Raw genomic sequence first — 15,117 nt, 5'->3', positions numbered from 1 at the left:
CTGACATGCCAGATCTGACCGGTCAAGTCTGCGTGATTACCGGTGCCGCGGGCCGTACGTTCCCCCCAGGACTCGAATCACTGACCCTCCGCTGATCAGCAGGTATCGGTCGAGCATGTGTCGCGCGCTTCCTCGAGGCAGGAGCAAGAGTCATTGCTGTCGATATCGTTCAGGCAGATATCGAAGGTGTACCAGCCGGAGACTATGTCAAGATGGACCAAGGGAACCCATCGCATCTCTCCATCCTGACCCAGTGCCTTCAAGCATCCAAGTGAGTTGCTGTGTCACATTACCACAGCCTGCGCTGACTCTGGAAAGTACCAAACACATAGACGTGCTGGTCAATAATGGAGCAAGCGGGGGCAACCGTGCGCCATTCCACGAGAAGACCCTAGCGGAATACGACGAGGTGATGGAAACGAAGTAAGCCCCGCCCAGCTCGTGCAGCCTTATTGGTCAGCGGCTGACTGTCCAGTGTGAAAGGCCCTTTATTCCTATCTCAACTAGCCATCAGGATGCACCTGGCCCAGCCCGAAGCGGACCGACACGAGTTATCTATCGTCAACATCGCTTCGACCGCGGGACATCGCGCGACGGATCAGGCGTCTATATACTCAATGTCGAAACATGCGCTGATAGGGATGACGAAGAATGTGGCTGTGGAATATGCCGCTCTGGGCGTACGGTGTAACAGCGTCTCACCGGTATGTCCTCAGCGGAGACTCCAAGGATATGCTCGGCTGACAAACAGGGGATCATGAATGTCCCGAATGTCCAAGGATTCTCTTCAGATGTCAGTACTCCTCAAATCTTACACAGCACCTAGCTGTGCTGACTCTATCTAGCAACTGAAGGCAATGACGTCCAAAGTCCCGATGCAACGCGGGGGCAAGCCTTCGGAAGTGGCAAATGTGGTCTGCTTCCTAGCATCTGCTGAAGCCAGCTATATCACCGGTACAGACGTCCTCGGTAGGTGCCAATCTGCATTTTTTTCTCTTATTCATGGCCTCGTGAAGCTGATCAGGCAGTCACCGGAGGCTCTACGGCTTGAGATCGTCATCGGCGGAGCGTGCCAGTGTGGCCATGGGAGCGCTCGCCAACTCGCCTTCAAACAGCTTGTCCATCAAGTTGCTAATGGACCTTGCGCAGCTTCATAGCATCATTTTCATGACCGTGATATACTCCTTAGGAGCGGCATATGCAGCATCCTCAACGTCCCCCGCTGCAGAGCCGCCACACTGCCACTACTAGCCGCTGTAACTAATATTTACTGGCAGCCTTTACCTATATTTCTCCCGTTGCATTCCTGCTTGACCCAGCGGCGATGACCGCTTCTTCTTGCTTGCTTGGCTGGCTGAACGCTGAACGATGACCGCGTCAAAGGCGTTGAAGATTCCTTGTCCACAACAGGTCATACATAGCTCAGCCACCCACTCCCTCACCGACCTATACCAGTCTTTACTCGGACATATCAGCGACACCGCGCCCCTAACCCATCGAAACAGCCAAGCGGAACAGTAAAGATGGACGCGGCGCAATTACTCGCCAACACCCTCTCGGGCAGTGAGTTGGGATCCTTCCTTATGTGACCTCGTCCGGCGTACTGATAGCCAGACACGACGTTGATGCAAGAGGCGGCGAAGCAGCTTGAACAGGCGAGCAATGACAACTTTGTACGTCTTTTGGCCGAATTGAGGAATGGAGCTCGAGCTGACCCCAGTAGCACGGATACATGCATACCCTCGCTCATGAGATGGCGAATGAGCAACAGCAGCCTCAAGTTCGATTCGCAGCTGCCCTGCAGTTCAAGAATGCCCTTGCCGCACGAGTAAGCTTGATTCGTCCCGCTCGTCGTACAGAAAGCTAATCCTCCAGGATGTCGTCAACCAACAAGGCCTTTCAGACCGCTGGCTCTCTCTCCCTGAAGAAGCCACCATGCCCCTCAAACAGTCCATCCTTGCCACCCTCAGCTCGACCGCTCCGCAAGTCGGACCCGGTGCGGCTCAGTGTGTCTCGGCGGTCGCAGCGGTGGAATTGCCAAAGGGGAGATGGCAGGATTTGATCCCTCAGTTGATCCAGTTTGCGCAAAATCAGGAGAATACGGCGTTGAGGGTGCACACGCTTCAGACTATTGGATATATCTGCGAAGTCATCGTGAGTCATATGGAGAAGGAGGTGGGGCTTGGCTGACTGGCAGGACCCCGAAATCGTTGCGGCCCGATCAAACGAGATCCTTACTGCTGTGGTTCAGGGCGCGCGGAAGGAGGAGACCAACCGGGATGTCCAGATGGCAGCGATGAGCGCGCTGTACAACTCGCTAGAGTTCATCAGGGATAACTTCGAGCGCGAGGTGAGCTATTCGGGAGGAATTAAAGGCAGAGCTGACAATCAGGGCGAGCGGAATTACATCATGCAGGTGGTCTGCGAAGCCACCCAGAGTCCGTCCGATAAGATCCAGGTCCACGCTTTCGAGTGTCTCGTCAAGATTATGAGTCTGTACTATGAGAAGATGGAGTTCTACATGGAGCGGGCGTTGTTCGGGGTGAGTATTGTCGGCTGCATGCAGTACGAGAGCGTAGCTGACGACCAGCTTACTCTCAACGGGATGAGGTCTAACGACGAGATTGTCGCGCTGCAGGCCATTGAGTTCTGGAGCACGGTATGCGAAGAGGAGATCGAGCTCAGCATCGAGGCGCAGGAGGTGAGTATGGCTTGTGCGCCATGGTGATTGTAGCTAATGGCCAGGCGGCAGAATATGGAGACGCACCCTCGGCGGTATCCAAAAACTTCGCCAAGATGGCACTTGCCGAAATCCTCCCACAGCTCCTGCAGCTCCTTCTCCAGCAGGACGAGGACGCGGACGACGACGACTGGAACAAGGCGATGGCGGCGGGCGCGTGTTTGGAGCTGCTGGCAAGGGATGTTGGGGACGAGATCGTTGCGCAGGTTGTGCCATTCGTGGAGCAGGGGATCACGAGCACGGAGTGGAACAGGCGGGAAGCAGCGGTCATGGCGTTCGGCTCTATTCTGGACGGACCGGAACCAAGCGTCCTCGCACCACTCGTCACCCAGGCTCTCGGCGCGCTTATCAACATGCTCCAGAACGACTCGAGCGTCCAGGTCCGGGACACGGTCGCGTGGACACTGAGCAAAATCACCGAGGTGATGCTGGACGTCATCGACCCGGACGCGCACCTCGACGGGCTGATCACGGCTCTCGTGCTCGGTCTCAACGGCGCCCCGCGGATCGTCAACAGCTGTTGCTCGGCCCTCAGCAATATCATCGCTCAGCTCTCCCAGCCTCCAGACCTCCTCGGCGAGGACATCCCCACTTCCGCCATGTCGCGCTACTTTGCCGGCATTATCCAGGCCCTCGTCCCTATCTCTGCCAAATCTACCAACGAGTCCAACTCCCGGTCGGCGGCATACCAGACTATCGCCACTTTCGTCGCTTCGTCAGCAAACGACACGCTTAACGTCGTGCAGGGCATCACCACCGAGATGCTCGCGCGTCAAGAGCAGCTCCTGGCTCTGCACAACCAGCTGGTCGGTATCGACGACCGCAACAACTGGAACGACATGCAGGTCAACATCTGCGTCGTTCTTCAGAGCTGCATCCATAAATCCCCCGCCATGATAGCCCCCTTCGCCGACCGGATCATGACCAACCTCCTCTCCCTCATTTCCGCGGCAGGCAAGCACGCCGGTGTCCTCGAGGACGCCTTCGCGACCATCGGTGCGCTCGCCTCGGCCATGGAAATCGGGTTCAACAAGTACATGGAGGCGTTCAGCCCGTACATCTTCACCGCGCTTGCGTCGTTTGACGACTGGCAAGTCGCCCAGGCGGCCGTCTACGTCGCGAGCGATGTCGCGCGCGCGATCGGAGATCAGATCACACCGCATGCGGAACGTCTCATGGTCTCCCTCGTCGATATCCTTCGGAGTCCCGTCGTCCACCGCCAGGTCAAGCCAAACGCCATCACTACTATCGGCGAAATCGCGCTGGCCGTCGGGTCAGCATTCGGACCATACCTGGAGACCGTCATGGGTATTCTGAGCCAGGCTGGCGCAACTGCCGCGTCGAGCAATGACCCAGCGATGATGGAGTTTGTATGGACGATGCGGGAGGCGATCGTCGAGGCGTTCATTGGGATTCTGAACGGGTTGAAGTCTGCCGATCGTGAGTATCTCCTTGGATGAAAGTGGGCCTGGCTGACGATCCAGCTACACCATTCCAGCAATACGTACCAGGGATCATGGGCTTCCTGTCGACATGCATGGTCGACGAGGACCGCACGGACGCGTTCGTCACCTCGACACTGGGTCTCGTCGGCGACTTTGGGGATACATACAAGCGGGCGGTGAGGGACGATCTGATGCAGGAGTGGGTGCAGCAGGCGATTGCGTATGGACGGCAGAGGGGGTCGTCGAGAGCGGCCAAGAACAATGCTGCTTATGCGCAAAAGGTGAGCTACTCCCTTACCGACCCACTATATCCAGGACAGGAGCTGACGAAACAGGCTATCAAGGAGATCTCGAAGTGATAATACGACTACCTCTACCTTTCCCCATCCGCCCTCAGACCCTTCCCCGCGTCTTCCGCCCCCTCCTTCGACCCGGATAATAAACCGTGTACCACCACCCCTCACCTGTATAACGACCCCGCCAATGAATCCACATATCATCTCTAGGCCGCGCCCTGCCGTCCAAGGACCGCACCCGTCGCCTACGACCCCAACGACCCATAACCAAAAATCGCATAGACCGGTCCACCCACTCACCGGATCATCTCATCTCAGACCTTTTGATGCCTTTTCCTTTCTTTTCCACCTTCTTTTCACTTAGTTTTAGAGCCAGTGTCGGATACGTACCGAAGTCAGATGAGAGGATGAGGGGGAAATTTAGAAGTAGACGGACTTTGTATATCTGGCCAGGGCTGGATTGCGGGGTTCCCATTTTTTCTCTCAGTGCAGTGTAGTGTACTCGTAGCTTGGGGTAGATAAGTAGGTAGGTAGCGATGAGGAGGGGAGCATCAGTATGCAACCAGGATAGCAGAATTATCTGGAGCAAGTAAGCTGGTCAGTGGGGTGTCAGAGGAACGCAAGCAGCTTACTGATCCGTTGATGTCCATGCATATGCGACTCCCCCTCTACTGCCAGGCCCGTAGAGATGTGCCTCGCCTGGCCAGCTTGATGCGGCCATGCCCGTTCATTCGTCGTCCTCTTCGTCCTCCTCCTCCTCGTCCCCTTTACTGGCAGCTGCGGCGATAGCGCCCGCGCCCGAGTTCTTTTGATCGCGTCTCCTGGCTGATCAGCTCATGCACATCGACCGGTCAGATGCAGGAAGCTGGGCTGTTGGCAGACATACCGTTTGACATCCCACTGTAGATGGGTCAGCGCTCCTCCATTGCTGCAAGGTGCTCAGAGAAAGGGACGTACATTGTGCACCCGGGCAAAGTTGACTTCCATGACCGTCACTTGCTCCCTCAGCCACTCGAGATCCTCTATCGTCTCGCCTAATGATTTCTTGGCTGCGCCGAGCTTGCTCGATAAAAGGTCGGCGGCTTCTTGTAATGGGTAGAGCAGCATTGTACTTGCCTTAAAAAGTGGTCAGCTTACTCTGCTCTCTGTCAATGAGATCGAGTTGGAAGTTAGCTGGAAGGGGGATGAGACGGGTCAGAGGATCTCGGGATTTTGGAGCAGGCAACTCACGCCGAGCCATATCCCCACTTCTCCCGTCTCTATCACCTCCGCCTCGGCATACAGGGTATCATTCAGCTCAAACAGCGTCTTGAGCGGTTCCTCCTTCCCCTCCTTGTCCCCTGCGTCGTCATCCTCCAAATCATCCAGATCATCTCCGTCCTCATCACCCCCTTCCTCCTCAGTGATCGGCTGACCGAGCGCCTTTTGTCGTCTGCGCTGAAGAAACAGCACGACGCTGAGTGTCTGCTCGATATCGGGTATTTTAGTAGAGAGGGCCTTTTTACGCTGTTGTAGCGAGACTTCCATATACCGGTATTTACTACTTTGTCAGCTTGATTCTTGCCTACGGTACTAGATTGCCAGCTCACGCAGAAGTCTCCTGGAAGGACTTGATGATACCCTCCGCAGACCCGTTCTGGCCACTGACGAAATCATCGACGTTCGCCTAGAAGGATCAGCTATTCTCCCAAATCTGCCCAGGGTGGCTAGGTGACGCACGACGAATGGAGCTCTGGGGATGCCCCGCGGGTTCACCTCCATCTGCATCTTGTTGCCGCTGGATGAGGACGCGACGGTGGTCGACATGGTGGATGATGAAGCAAAGGTGGAATGAGGTGTGAAAGGGAAATTCTGAAACCTTCGAGCTTCGAGACGCGAAGCCGCCGAGTCCGAGCTCAAGCTCAATGTTCAGCCTGTACAGCCAGCTCTCCCCTGGTGTCCCTCACAGAGCTGATAACCCGCGACAGCGTGCCGCTCGACCAAGAGTTATAGCATGTTCTATCTACACAAGATCCCTAAAGACAGCCCACAACTAAAAGGTCCATACTATAGAAAAAGAAAAGGTAGTATCACGTCGATCGCCATCTGTACTGCTGACCACCGCTCCCTACTCTAGACGTTCGTAATCTTCAGCCCCTTCCTATCCTCCGTTGGCCGCGCCACGCTCCCCTCGCTACCAGAGCGGGGTCGGGTGGGCTGCTGCGGGTGCTCGTCGTACCCCGCATACGGGTCCTCCTGGTCCGCCGTGTAGTTGTACGCCTGGTTGGGGTCGAAATAGTACGGGCCGGGCTGTGGCTGCTGGTGTTGCATGGAAGTATGGTCGGTGGGGCTGGGGAGGGTATGGAATTGCTCGGGCTGGGCGCCGTAAGCATTGGGGTCATAGTGGTCGTACTGGTTGGCCGCGGCCGTCGCTCCGAATCCAGCGAGACCCGGACCAGCGGTGGACATCCGGTCGGCACCCGGCATGTTGGACGCGTAGTGATCGTATCCGCCTGTGGGGTCCACATAGTCATGGTACTGGCCCGCTGGCTGTGGCTCGCCGTGCAGGTCCGTCCCCGGTGTGGTCGCCGCATAGTAGCCGCCGTACTGCGTCATGGCGGGCGAGACGTCGTCGTCGTCAAATGCCGACCGGTGCAACGAGTTGGCAGCCGCTGCAGCTGCCGCAGCAGCGACGTCCCGGTCCAGACGCTGCCTCCTCCGCCGCCTGAGCATGAAGAGGACGAACGCCAAAACACCGGCAGTGACGAGAAGACCGACCGTGACGAATACACCCGCGACTGCGCCCGTGTTGTTGATGAAGCTGGGTTGCGAGCCGTTCCCGCTGCTGTTGTCGGTGACTCCGGGGTTCCGGACGATCTGAGTGACCGTCAAGACCTGTCCGTTTTGATCAGTTGTGACGCGGGCGGTGGTAATGAGGGCGGGGCGGGTAGTGATAACCGATCCCGAGGCATCTGTGCTAGTGATGACCACAGCCGAGGAGAGGGTGATGTCTGACGCGATGGACTGGGAGGCGGCATTGGAAGATGCCGCCGCGGATGATGCGGCTTGGGATGAGGAGGGAGGGGTAGTAGCGGCGGCACTGGAAATCAGCTCTACTCGTTTATGGACAAAGGATGAACATACGAGGAGGAAGCAGGGGTTGATGCCGAGGAGGCAGGGGCGCTACTCGACTGCTGTTGCTGCGAGCTTTGCTCCTGTTGGGAGGAGGATGCAGGCTGGCTGGAAGATTCCGGTGCGGCCGAGGACGATGTTGGCGCGGCCGAAGAAGAAGCAGGCGGGCGCTCAGTAGTCGGAGCCGCAGATGATGAAAGGGGAGGAGCAGCGCTCGAGGTAGGGGCCGCCGAGGGGGATGGCGACGGTTCCGGCCGGGTCGTTGCCGCAGCGGAGGTCGGTGCTTGGGTAGCGGCCGCCGAAGTGGGACTAGCAGCGGCGGCTGTATCGTCAAAGGGATTGAAATTGATAGTATCCATCGTGGAGAGAAGAGCTCAGTCAGCGTTGTTTCTCTGCGATAAGGATGGCTGCGTCCTCCTCCCCGATCATGACGAAATGACCCTTTCACAACTCCCATTCATCCCTCAATTCCACCTTGACAACAGGATGAGACGTTGACGAAATTCTGACCGAGACAACGACTCACAGCTCATGGTGAGATGTCTGCTACCGAGGTGGTGTCAAGCGATGAGACGCGGGATATTTCTTCTTGCTCTCGCAGGGTAATGCGCGCAGAGGTTTGCGCTTTGATGCGTTTGTCGAGGTGTTTTTGTTCGCGTCAAGCGAATGATGTACGGTTGGTGAGTCGAAGGAGAGCTATGTTTCGAGCTCAGTCTGTAGGGTGGTTGAGTATGAAAGGAGTGTGAAGCTGTATGTATGTAGATAGCTGGACAAGGATTGTAATCAAAGCTGCACCGCAAAGGCTGACACTCAAGGGGAAATGGCAAAAGGACAGCCAGAGTGTTGTCAACAGCTGCTTCAGGGAAAGGGAAGGCTCAGGGAAAGATAACCTGCAGCTCAGGGAAGGCAACATTACGAGACGAGAGGATCTTTCTTGCTCTGCCCTGAATGACAAGAAGCTTATTCGGAGCCCCGGAGATAACGCCAGTGTGGCACTTGGCATTCACTCGGGTGACCCCGGAACTAAACGCGCGGGGCTGACTTGGACTGCCGCAGCGATGACGTTTGCAAACAGCCGACTGCCGAGGACTGGACCAAATAAATCCCACAGACCACCTTCACATCTCTACATACTCGCTCCTGAAACAATGTCCACCCAAGCTCCCCTCAGCCCACCTCCGCGCTCCGTCCCTCAGGTCGCTTCCAACGAGGCCCGCAAAGTCGAGAATGCCTCAAGCAATACTCTCGAGGAACTCGTCGATGAGAATGGTGAGGAAGAGCGGCTGGCCGCACATGCTGAAAGCTGGGATGGCTGCTGATGAGGCGTAGCCGACTCGACAGACTCCAACTTGCGATATAGTGAGCCACTCTCTCTGCTCTTGGACGAGCTTGAGCTGATAGACTCCAGCTGCATATCTGAGGCGGATAACGTAGGTCGTGCGAGTAGACACGCAAGGATTCGGTACTAATCAAAAGGGATATCGCCCGTTCAGCACAGAGATATACAGCCTACAGTACGCTTCGCATCTTCTGCTCTGACGTGGAAAAGCACTGACCGCTCAGCTAGCGACATTGGCGAGGCCTTCCGGCCAGTCGTACCTCCCTCTCTTGGTATGCAGCCTTTACCGCTCGTTCCATCCGCCTTGACTCCAGCTGACCCGCAGTCACCGCCGCATACGGTATCTCCTGGGCGTACCTCATCGGAGATGTCAGCTTCACGACCTACAAGGCCCGCGAGCTCGGCCCGTCCCCGCTCGAAGCAGCCAACATGTCCGAGCCGACCCGTCTCGGTCTCGTCGCCGTCAAGCGGTCCATCTTCCAGGGTGTCGCCTCGATGGCTCTGCCCGCATTCACCATCCACACGGCTGTCAAGCAAGCGTCGAAAGCTTTGATCAACAGCAAGAATATCACGCTGAAGCGGTGGGGACCGACCGCTGTCGGTATTGGGATTGTCCCGGCTCTGCCATACCTCTTTGATCACCCTGTGAGTTCAGCTAGTAGGAACGCCATGGTGGTCACTAGCTGACAGACTAGGTCGAGACTGCCGTAGACTGGGGATTCGAAAAGGTCGAGCAAAAGTGGTTTAGCGCAAATCACCCGAACCTCCCTGTGCCCAGTAACGACCCAAACGTCCTTCCCAATGTCAAACGGGACCTATGAACACCTAATAAAACTAGAGCAATACATGCAGCCTATCACACCTTCTCTATCGCACAGATTCGCCAATCCTTCATCTCCCTGACGCTCGCATAGACGCCATCCCGGATATACCCCCACGCCAACGGCAGGAGCCGGCCCTCGCCTATCTGCGTCCCGTCCTGCAGGTCTAGGGTATACGCCTCCCCGTTCGCCCTGGCGCGCTGGGTGCATATCTCGCCTTCCTTGCTCGTGGTAATGAGCAGCAAGTCGTTGCCGTCCGGTACGATCAGGCTCGATAGGGGCGTCCGCGGCCACGTCGTGTGGATGATGGGCGGGACAGCGATGGGCAAGCGCAGCGGAGCGGGGTAGACGATCGTTTCTCCCCCGCGGTGGAACGCATACACCTCCCGCCCGTTCGTCCAGACATTCTGCATCTCCGTCCACGCTGACCCTGCTGCCGCTGTACTCCCGCCCCTCCCCGCGCCTTGACCCGAGGGCGGACTAAAATCCAGCACAGCAGAGTCGCTGTTCCGGATAACGCTGGCCATGCTCATGCCGCCCGTACTGAAGCTGATCCAGATCCCGAGGCTAGGCTCCCCGTTTGGCGTGAGGACCTCCAGCAGCCCGATAGCTGCGGGTGCGAACGGAAGGTAGAACTTTCGGGTAGACCGAAACGAGACGCCAGAGGGAACGACGACGCCGACGTGGAGGAGGATATGGGTCGTGGTGGCGATGGCGATATACACCGTCTCGCCCTGTTGTCGGAGCGAGAAGGCTAGGACATCGGCCGGTTTGCCCGTCGTGCGCGCATCGAGCCGGATCCAGTCCGCCGACCAGGCTTTGGCAAGTGGTATTGTCGGGTCGTCTAGTACGTTTCCGGCTGGGACCGCAGCTGATGAGCTAGCCTTGCGAAACGGCGAGAAGAATGACCGTTCTTTCCCCTTCGCTTTGCCCTTGTCTTTGGCCCCTTCCGCCATATCTAGCCCTTTCCACCCCATCTCACGCCCCGCCGTCCACTTGGCCAGACTCGCCAGACTCCCTAGACGCCAGACTCTCACCTCCACCTCCCCACTCTTCCCTTTGGGTCTTCCAGGACGCGCCGGATCCTCCTGTCCACCACAGAGGACCGCCACAGATCCCCGAGGGGTCTTGTCGCCATCTTCGACGCAACGGAGGACACGGATGTCCCATACGGCCAGTCCGGTCCACACGACGCGGACCGGCACTTCTTCCGACACATTGGCTACGCGCAGTCCGTCCGCCGTTCCGAAGAGGACGAGCGCGCCGCCGTAGAGCGACAAGGCGCACGTGATGGTCGTCCTTGATTGTTGCGCGTAGGCTGAGCCAAAGTCGTCCGGGCGAGTCCGGTCCGCGTGAGCTCGGTCTTTTGGGTCTGGCGCGAGTTGCCGTATTTGCGGGAAAGAGAACGGGTGAGGGCGGAGCCGCTCCCGTGTGGGCGGGAAGGGTGGGCGAGAGGGGGCTGATAGGCCGGTAGAGCAGTATCGTGTGAGAAGATCTGCAATTAGCGGGACTCTGTCGCAGCTGGACTAGATGAACTCACAGATGATGGCGAGGATCTGATGGATGGCTCCTGTCCTGTAGAAGCATCTCGGCTCGCGTATGACCGCCTGATCTGTTCTTTCTCGCTGAGCCGCCTTCGCGCTGCATCTTGGACTAGATCATAAGCTACCCATCCTCAGCCGTACAGCTAGAGAGAAATAGAGCATACCTTGCGAAGAGTACTTGTTGCTCCGAGGACTTGCATCTCCCTCCCTATCTTCCGCGCCAAACGATGATAAGCCCGAGCTTACACTCTCCTCGTACGCCGGTAGACCTTCACCCTCGTCATCTAGCTCAAGCGGGCAGAGGGATTGTATATCCTCGACTGCAGCGATATCCATCGTGACGGAGCCCGGTAATCTGAGAGGTAGACAGTAGTAGGTCAGTTGAGAGAGAGATGAATAGCCCGTTGCAGTTCATGCTGACGAGTTTGGTGAAGGTTGTGTGTGTCAAAGGATGCACCGCTTCAGTCAGAAAATCTGAAACCCTCTCTTCTCGGCATGACGTTTCAGCTTGTCCATCCCCAGCTACGGACAGGACGCAGCATGAATATGATAGATGTATAAGTTGCAAGTCTGACCTATCTACAGCCTCACCCGCGCGCCCATCGCCCCGATCCATCGCCTACTGCGCATACCCCAGCGCTCTGAGGGAATGCAGCGGATGCTCCTCCCCCTCATCCGTCCCAAACGCAATCTCGACCCGATCCCCATCCTGATGATTATCATTATGATGATAATACAACACCTCCTCCCTCTCCTTTTCTTCCATATAGACACTGGCGTCCCCGGGTCCGGCTGTAGTGGCCTGCGCCAGGGCATTGAGGAAATGAGGCAGTGTAGTGAGATGCGGGCAGTTGAGGGCGGGGGTGCGGGTCCGGGAGGGGGTGCTAGCGCTAGGCGAGGCGGGAGGGGGGATGGTCAGGCAAATTGTGACGGGTAAGAGGGGCTCGCGAAGGTGAGATGCGAGTGGGAGGATGGTCAGCACGAACAAAGCGGATAGGCCTGGTGGTCAGCAAAAGTCACCGGTAAGAAGGATGGACGTACCGCCAAACCCGCTCCAATCTTTCACTTCGACCAGCTTGCCCACTCCACCCTCATGCTCCCCTAGCACACGCCACCCCTTCTCCTTCTTTGACTTGCTCGAAAAGATCCCCGCCTTCTCGCTCGGCGCAGCGAGTATGACCAGATCATCAAAGATGAATAAAGCCAGCTCATCCTTGGACCGTCGTCGCCCCATACTGGGCGTATTGGGGCGAGACGAGTCGGTTCCCGCCGTGGACGACGCGGACGAGGGGGAGCGATACACGCCTGGCCGCTTGGGCGAGGTCGAGAATGCCGATGGGGACATACGCAGGGAGCCGGACCGCGAGGGCACCGAGGACGTAACAGACGATACGGAGAATGAGGATGATCGGCACGTCGAGGCCGAGTAGGCGGTATCCCAGGGTGAAGACGCCGAGGAGATGGAGGAAGAGACGGAAGAGCGGGAGGAAGTCATCATGCTCGCAAAGCTGTTGGGATAGACGCGTAGGACCGAGCCGTAGCCTGTGAGTTTGCGGCCGCGCTGGACGAGCCCAAAGTCTGGCGGAAGGCCCGAGAGGCGACTTTCGAGCGAGACGAGCTGATCAAAGTCTTCTTCCTTTGCTTTGGCAGCTTGGAGCGTGAGGATGATGGATTCCGTGCTGGCGAGAAGGGAGAGGAGTTCGGGATGGCAGGGCGTGACATCGAGTAGGCGCTAAGATCAGCTCTATCCGCGCCCTGACTCACCTTCAAGAATAGCGGGTACTTCATCAACCTCTGCACAGGCTTCAAGAGCATACTCCCCAAACTCATCGACCCCAGGATCTCCTCCTTGAGCTGCATCCGCACAAACTCGCCAAATACACTCCCCGGATCCCGTATATGATCCTCCACCAGCGCGACTACCGGCTCAAAGCGAAGGAGGTACGACTCGTACACTTCCAGCTTTGGGACCCATGACTTCAACGCGCGGACAAACGCATTAATATCGACCACTTCCGATTTGCGTCGCATATCCCGCTGGACGGCCGCAATGACGCTATGCGCATGTGCGACGCTTTCGAGCGAGTCAAAGAGCTGCGATATCCGCTCCGGGATCCCGTCGATCCATCTCCCCTGCGGCGTCTTGAGCGGCGTGGCAAACAGCCGCAAGACGTTCCGCATCGACTTGAGAAACGCTTGCTCCGTCTCGCACATCTCCCACATGACTTCTTGGCGCTTGATCTCGTCCGCCCCGCGCGTCTCGAGTACGCGGTAGAAGAGCGCGTCCGACGATAAAGAGGAGCGCCAGGTTGTTTCGGGGGTGGGAGGCGCGATCGTCGAGGCCGGCTCACCAGCGAGGGATTTGGTATAGCCTGACGAAGCGACGTTGAAGAGTTCTTTGCGGACGCGCGTGGGGGTGTGGAGGTTGGATTCCGACCGAGAGGAGCGGGGACGAGGGGAAGGTTTGGCTTCCCAGCCGTGATCCTGGAGGGGGATTTGGTCGGCGATAGGGAAGGGGCGGGAGATGTGTAGAGATGATTGGGAGGGTGAGGCGTAGAGCGACCGAGGGTTAGGTGCTGGAGCCGGAGCCGGCGAGCACAGCGTCTCTTGTACATCTGGTGATGCCCAGAACGCCCTGTTATCCCGATTATCCGCCGCTCCGTCATCCGTCATACTCCACGGCTGATTGAAGTCTAGGTTCGCCACCAATCCCCGCAGTGCATCCAGCCGCCGCTGCGTCGAGTCCCGCTTAGACCCCTTGACCTCCTCCGGTACCGCTCTTGGGGTCGCCCGAGGTGTCGGCGCATCCGAGATGGTCGACACCGACCCGGAATCGTCGAAAGGGGAGGATGCGCGCGAAAAGTCCGCTTGGGGAGGAAAGAGCTCTACTTGTCTCGGCGAGACGGCCGAGTCTCTTCTTCGTCGAGCAGGTCGGGGCGGGGTGGGCGTGACGCATGCTCGGCGTAGGGAGGTGGATGACCGCTTTTCCCGTAATGCCGGTGAAGGGGGTACTTCAGGGGATTGCCTTCCGCTGTTGATGACGATCTGGACGGACTTGTCTTGGGGGTATCCGTTGACCTGGACGGATCGGCGCGATCGTGGAGTAGAGTAGGATGGAGGGTCGATCTCGAGGGGGATGGCAGGGAGGAGTTTTGGGCGACGGGAGATCGAGGGCGAGACCGGCGCGATGACGGGTGGAGTCATTAGCGCTGGTCTGGGAGAATTGCGCGGTCGAGGACTCGTCACATCGTACAGTGGCCGAGGGGAAGGACGGGGACTGCCAAAATTGGCGGCGGGAGAGTCGAAGCTGGGCTGAGGTGTGTAGAGGTGTTTGTCGCGCTACTAGTCAGCGTATACCACAGCCCTCATGCAGTACACTCACCTTGTCCCGCGCAGGTACAGGCGGTGTAGACACCCCCGCCATATCCCAAAGAGGTACCGGCGGTGTCCCCATATTCTGTATAGACCGCCTTTTCCCTATAGACCGCCCCGGTCGGCCCAGCGTCGGAGGTGGTGAAGTGCGCGGAGTAAGCATGTCGAATGTCTCCGCGAGTGAAGGGGGATGGAGCTGAAGTGTCGAAATCGAAGGGTAAGGCAATCTGATGATTGTCCGAAGGAGAGCGAGTTGGGAGTAAGGAAGATCTGAAACCTGTTGATGAGCTATTCGTCACTGCACGGTATGCAGAGCGCAAGATTGGGTACTCACCAGCAGGCCTCTCTCTCGTCCAGCCGACAACTCGCAGTGTTGATGCCTGTACGCCTGAGCCTGCTCAGGTGTAATTAGGCGAAGAAGGAATGTTCCAGACCGGGCTGGCGCGTGT

General features: G+C 57.8%; 7 protein-coding genes across 7 annotated transcripts; 3 read left to right on the top strand and 4 right to left on the bottom strand.

Moving 5' to 3' along the window:
• Positions 1 to 5: 5 nt before the first annotated feature.
• Positions 6 to 1,051, top strand: MKK02DRAFT_44100 (uncharacterized protein; the record flags this gene model as incomplete). Its single annotated transcript, XM_053092771.1, has 7 exons — positions 6 to 54; positions 103 to 271; positions 319 to 423; positions 476 to 704; positions 752 to 793; positions 846 to 969; positions 1,029 to 1,051. 7 exons carry the CDS (start codon positions 6 to 8, stop codon positions 1,049 to 1,051), a joined length of 741 nt encoding a protein of 246 aa, XP_052945189.1.
• Positions 1,052 to 1,523: 472 nt separating this feature from the next.
• Positions 1,524 to 4,544, top strand: MKK02DRAFT_44099 (importin beta-1 subunit (Karyopherin beta-1 subunit); the record flags this gene model as incomplete). Its single annotated transcript, XM_053092770.1, has 10 exons — positions 1,524 to 1,563; positions 1,615 to 1,673; positions 1,724 to 1,828; positions 1,876 to 2,154; positions 2,198 to 2,350; positions 2,393 to 2,542; positions 2,591 to 2,701; positions 2,746 to 4,180; positions 4,225 to 4,466; positions 4,521 to 4,544. The coding sequence occupies 10 exons, from the start codon at positions 1,524 to 1,526 to the stop codon at positions 4,542 to 4,544; spliced, it is 2,598 nt and encodes an 865-aa protein (XP_052945188.1).
• A 664-nt stretch (positions 4,545 to 5,208) lies between these two features.
• MKK02DRAFT_44098 (prefoldin subunit) lies at positions 5,209 to 6,287 on the bottom strand (the record flags this gene model as incomplete). The annotated part of the gene is made up of 6 exons (XM_053092769.1): positions 5,209 to 5,302; positions 5,368 to 5,381; positions 5,439 to 5,597; positions 5,712 to 6,021; positions 6,071 to 6,147; positions 6,201 to 6,287. The coding sequence occupies 6 exons, from the start codon at positions 6,285 to 6,287 to the stop codon at positions 5,209 to 5,211; spliced, it is 741 nt and encodes a 246-aa protein (XP_052945187.1).
• A 306-nt stretch (positions 6,288 to 6,593) lies between these two features.
• Positions 6,594 to 7,951, bottom strand: MKK02DRAFT_44097 (uncharacterized protein; the record flags this gene model as incomplete). The annotated part of the gene is made up of 2 exons (XM_053092768.1): positions 6,594 to 7,560; positions 7,605 to 7,951. The coding sequence occupies 2 exons, from the start codon at positions 7,949 to 7,951 to the stop codon at positions 6,594 to 6,596; spliced, it is 1,314 nt and encodes a 437-aa protein (XP_052945186.1).
• A 789-nt stretch (positions 7,952 to 8,740) lies between these two features.
• Positions 8,741 to 9,752, top strand: MKK02DRAFT_44096 (mitochondrial 18 KDa protein-domain-containing protein; the record flags this gene model as incomplete). The annotated part of the gene is made up of 7 exons (XM_053092767.1): positions 8,741 to 8,861; positions 8,922 to 8,951; positions 9,001 to 9,022; positions 9,069 to 9,106; positions 9,156 to 9,203; positions 9,257 to 9,576; positions 9,627 to 9,752. 7 exons carry the CDS (start codon positions 8,741 to 8,743, stop codon positions 9,750 to 9,752), a joined length of 705 nt encoding a protein of 234 aa, XP_052945185.1.
• A 35-nt stretch (positions 9,753 to 9,787) lies between these two features.
• MKK02DRAFT_44095 (uncharacterized protein) lies at positions 9,788 to 11,632 on the bottom strand (the record flags this gene model as incomplete). The annotated part of the gene is made up of 3 exons (XM_053092766.1): positions 9,788 to 11,247; positions 11,293 to 11,322; positions 11,461 to 11,632. 3 exons carry the CDS (start codon positions 11,630 to 11,632, stop codon positions 9,788 to 9,790), a joined length of 1,662 nt encoding a protein of 553 aa, XP_052945184.1.
• A 283-nt stretch (positions 11,633 to 11,915) lies between these two features.
• Positions 11,916 to 14,831, bottom strand: MKK02DRAFT_44094 (uncharacterized protein; the record flags this gene model as incomplete). The annotated part of the gene is made up of 4 exons (XM_053092765.1): positions 11,916 to 12,295; positions 12,338 to 13,028; positions 13,061 to 14,635; positions 14,679 to 14,831. The coding sequence occupies 4 exons, from the start codon at positions 14,829 to 14,831 to the stop codon at positions 11,916 to 11,918; spliced, it is 2,799 nt and encodes a 932-aa protein (XP_052945183.1).
• Between the last annotated feature and the right edge of the window lie 286 nt (positions 14,832 to 15,117).

Source organism: Dioszegia hungarica (assembly GCF_025882075.1).
Source record: "Dioszegia hungarica strain PDD-24b-2 chromosome Unknown MKK02contig_8, whole genome shotgun sequence".
Taxonomy (NCBI): Eukaryota; Fungi; Basidiomycota; class Tremellomycetes; order Tremellales; family Bulleribasidiaceae; genus Dioszegia; species Dioszegia hungarica.
This window is presented reverse-complemented; position numbering and strand designations above follow the sequence as displayed.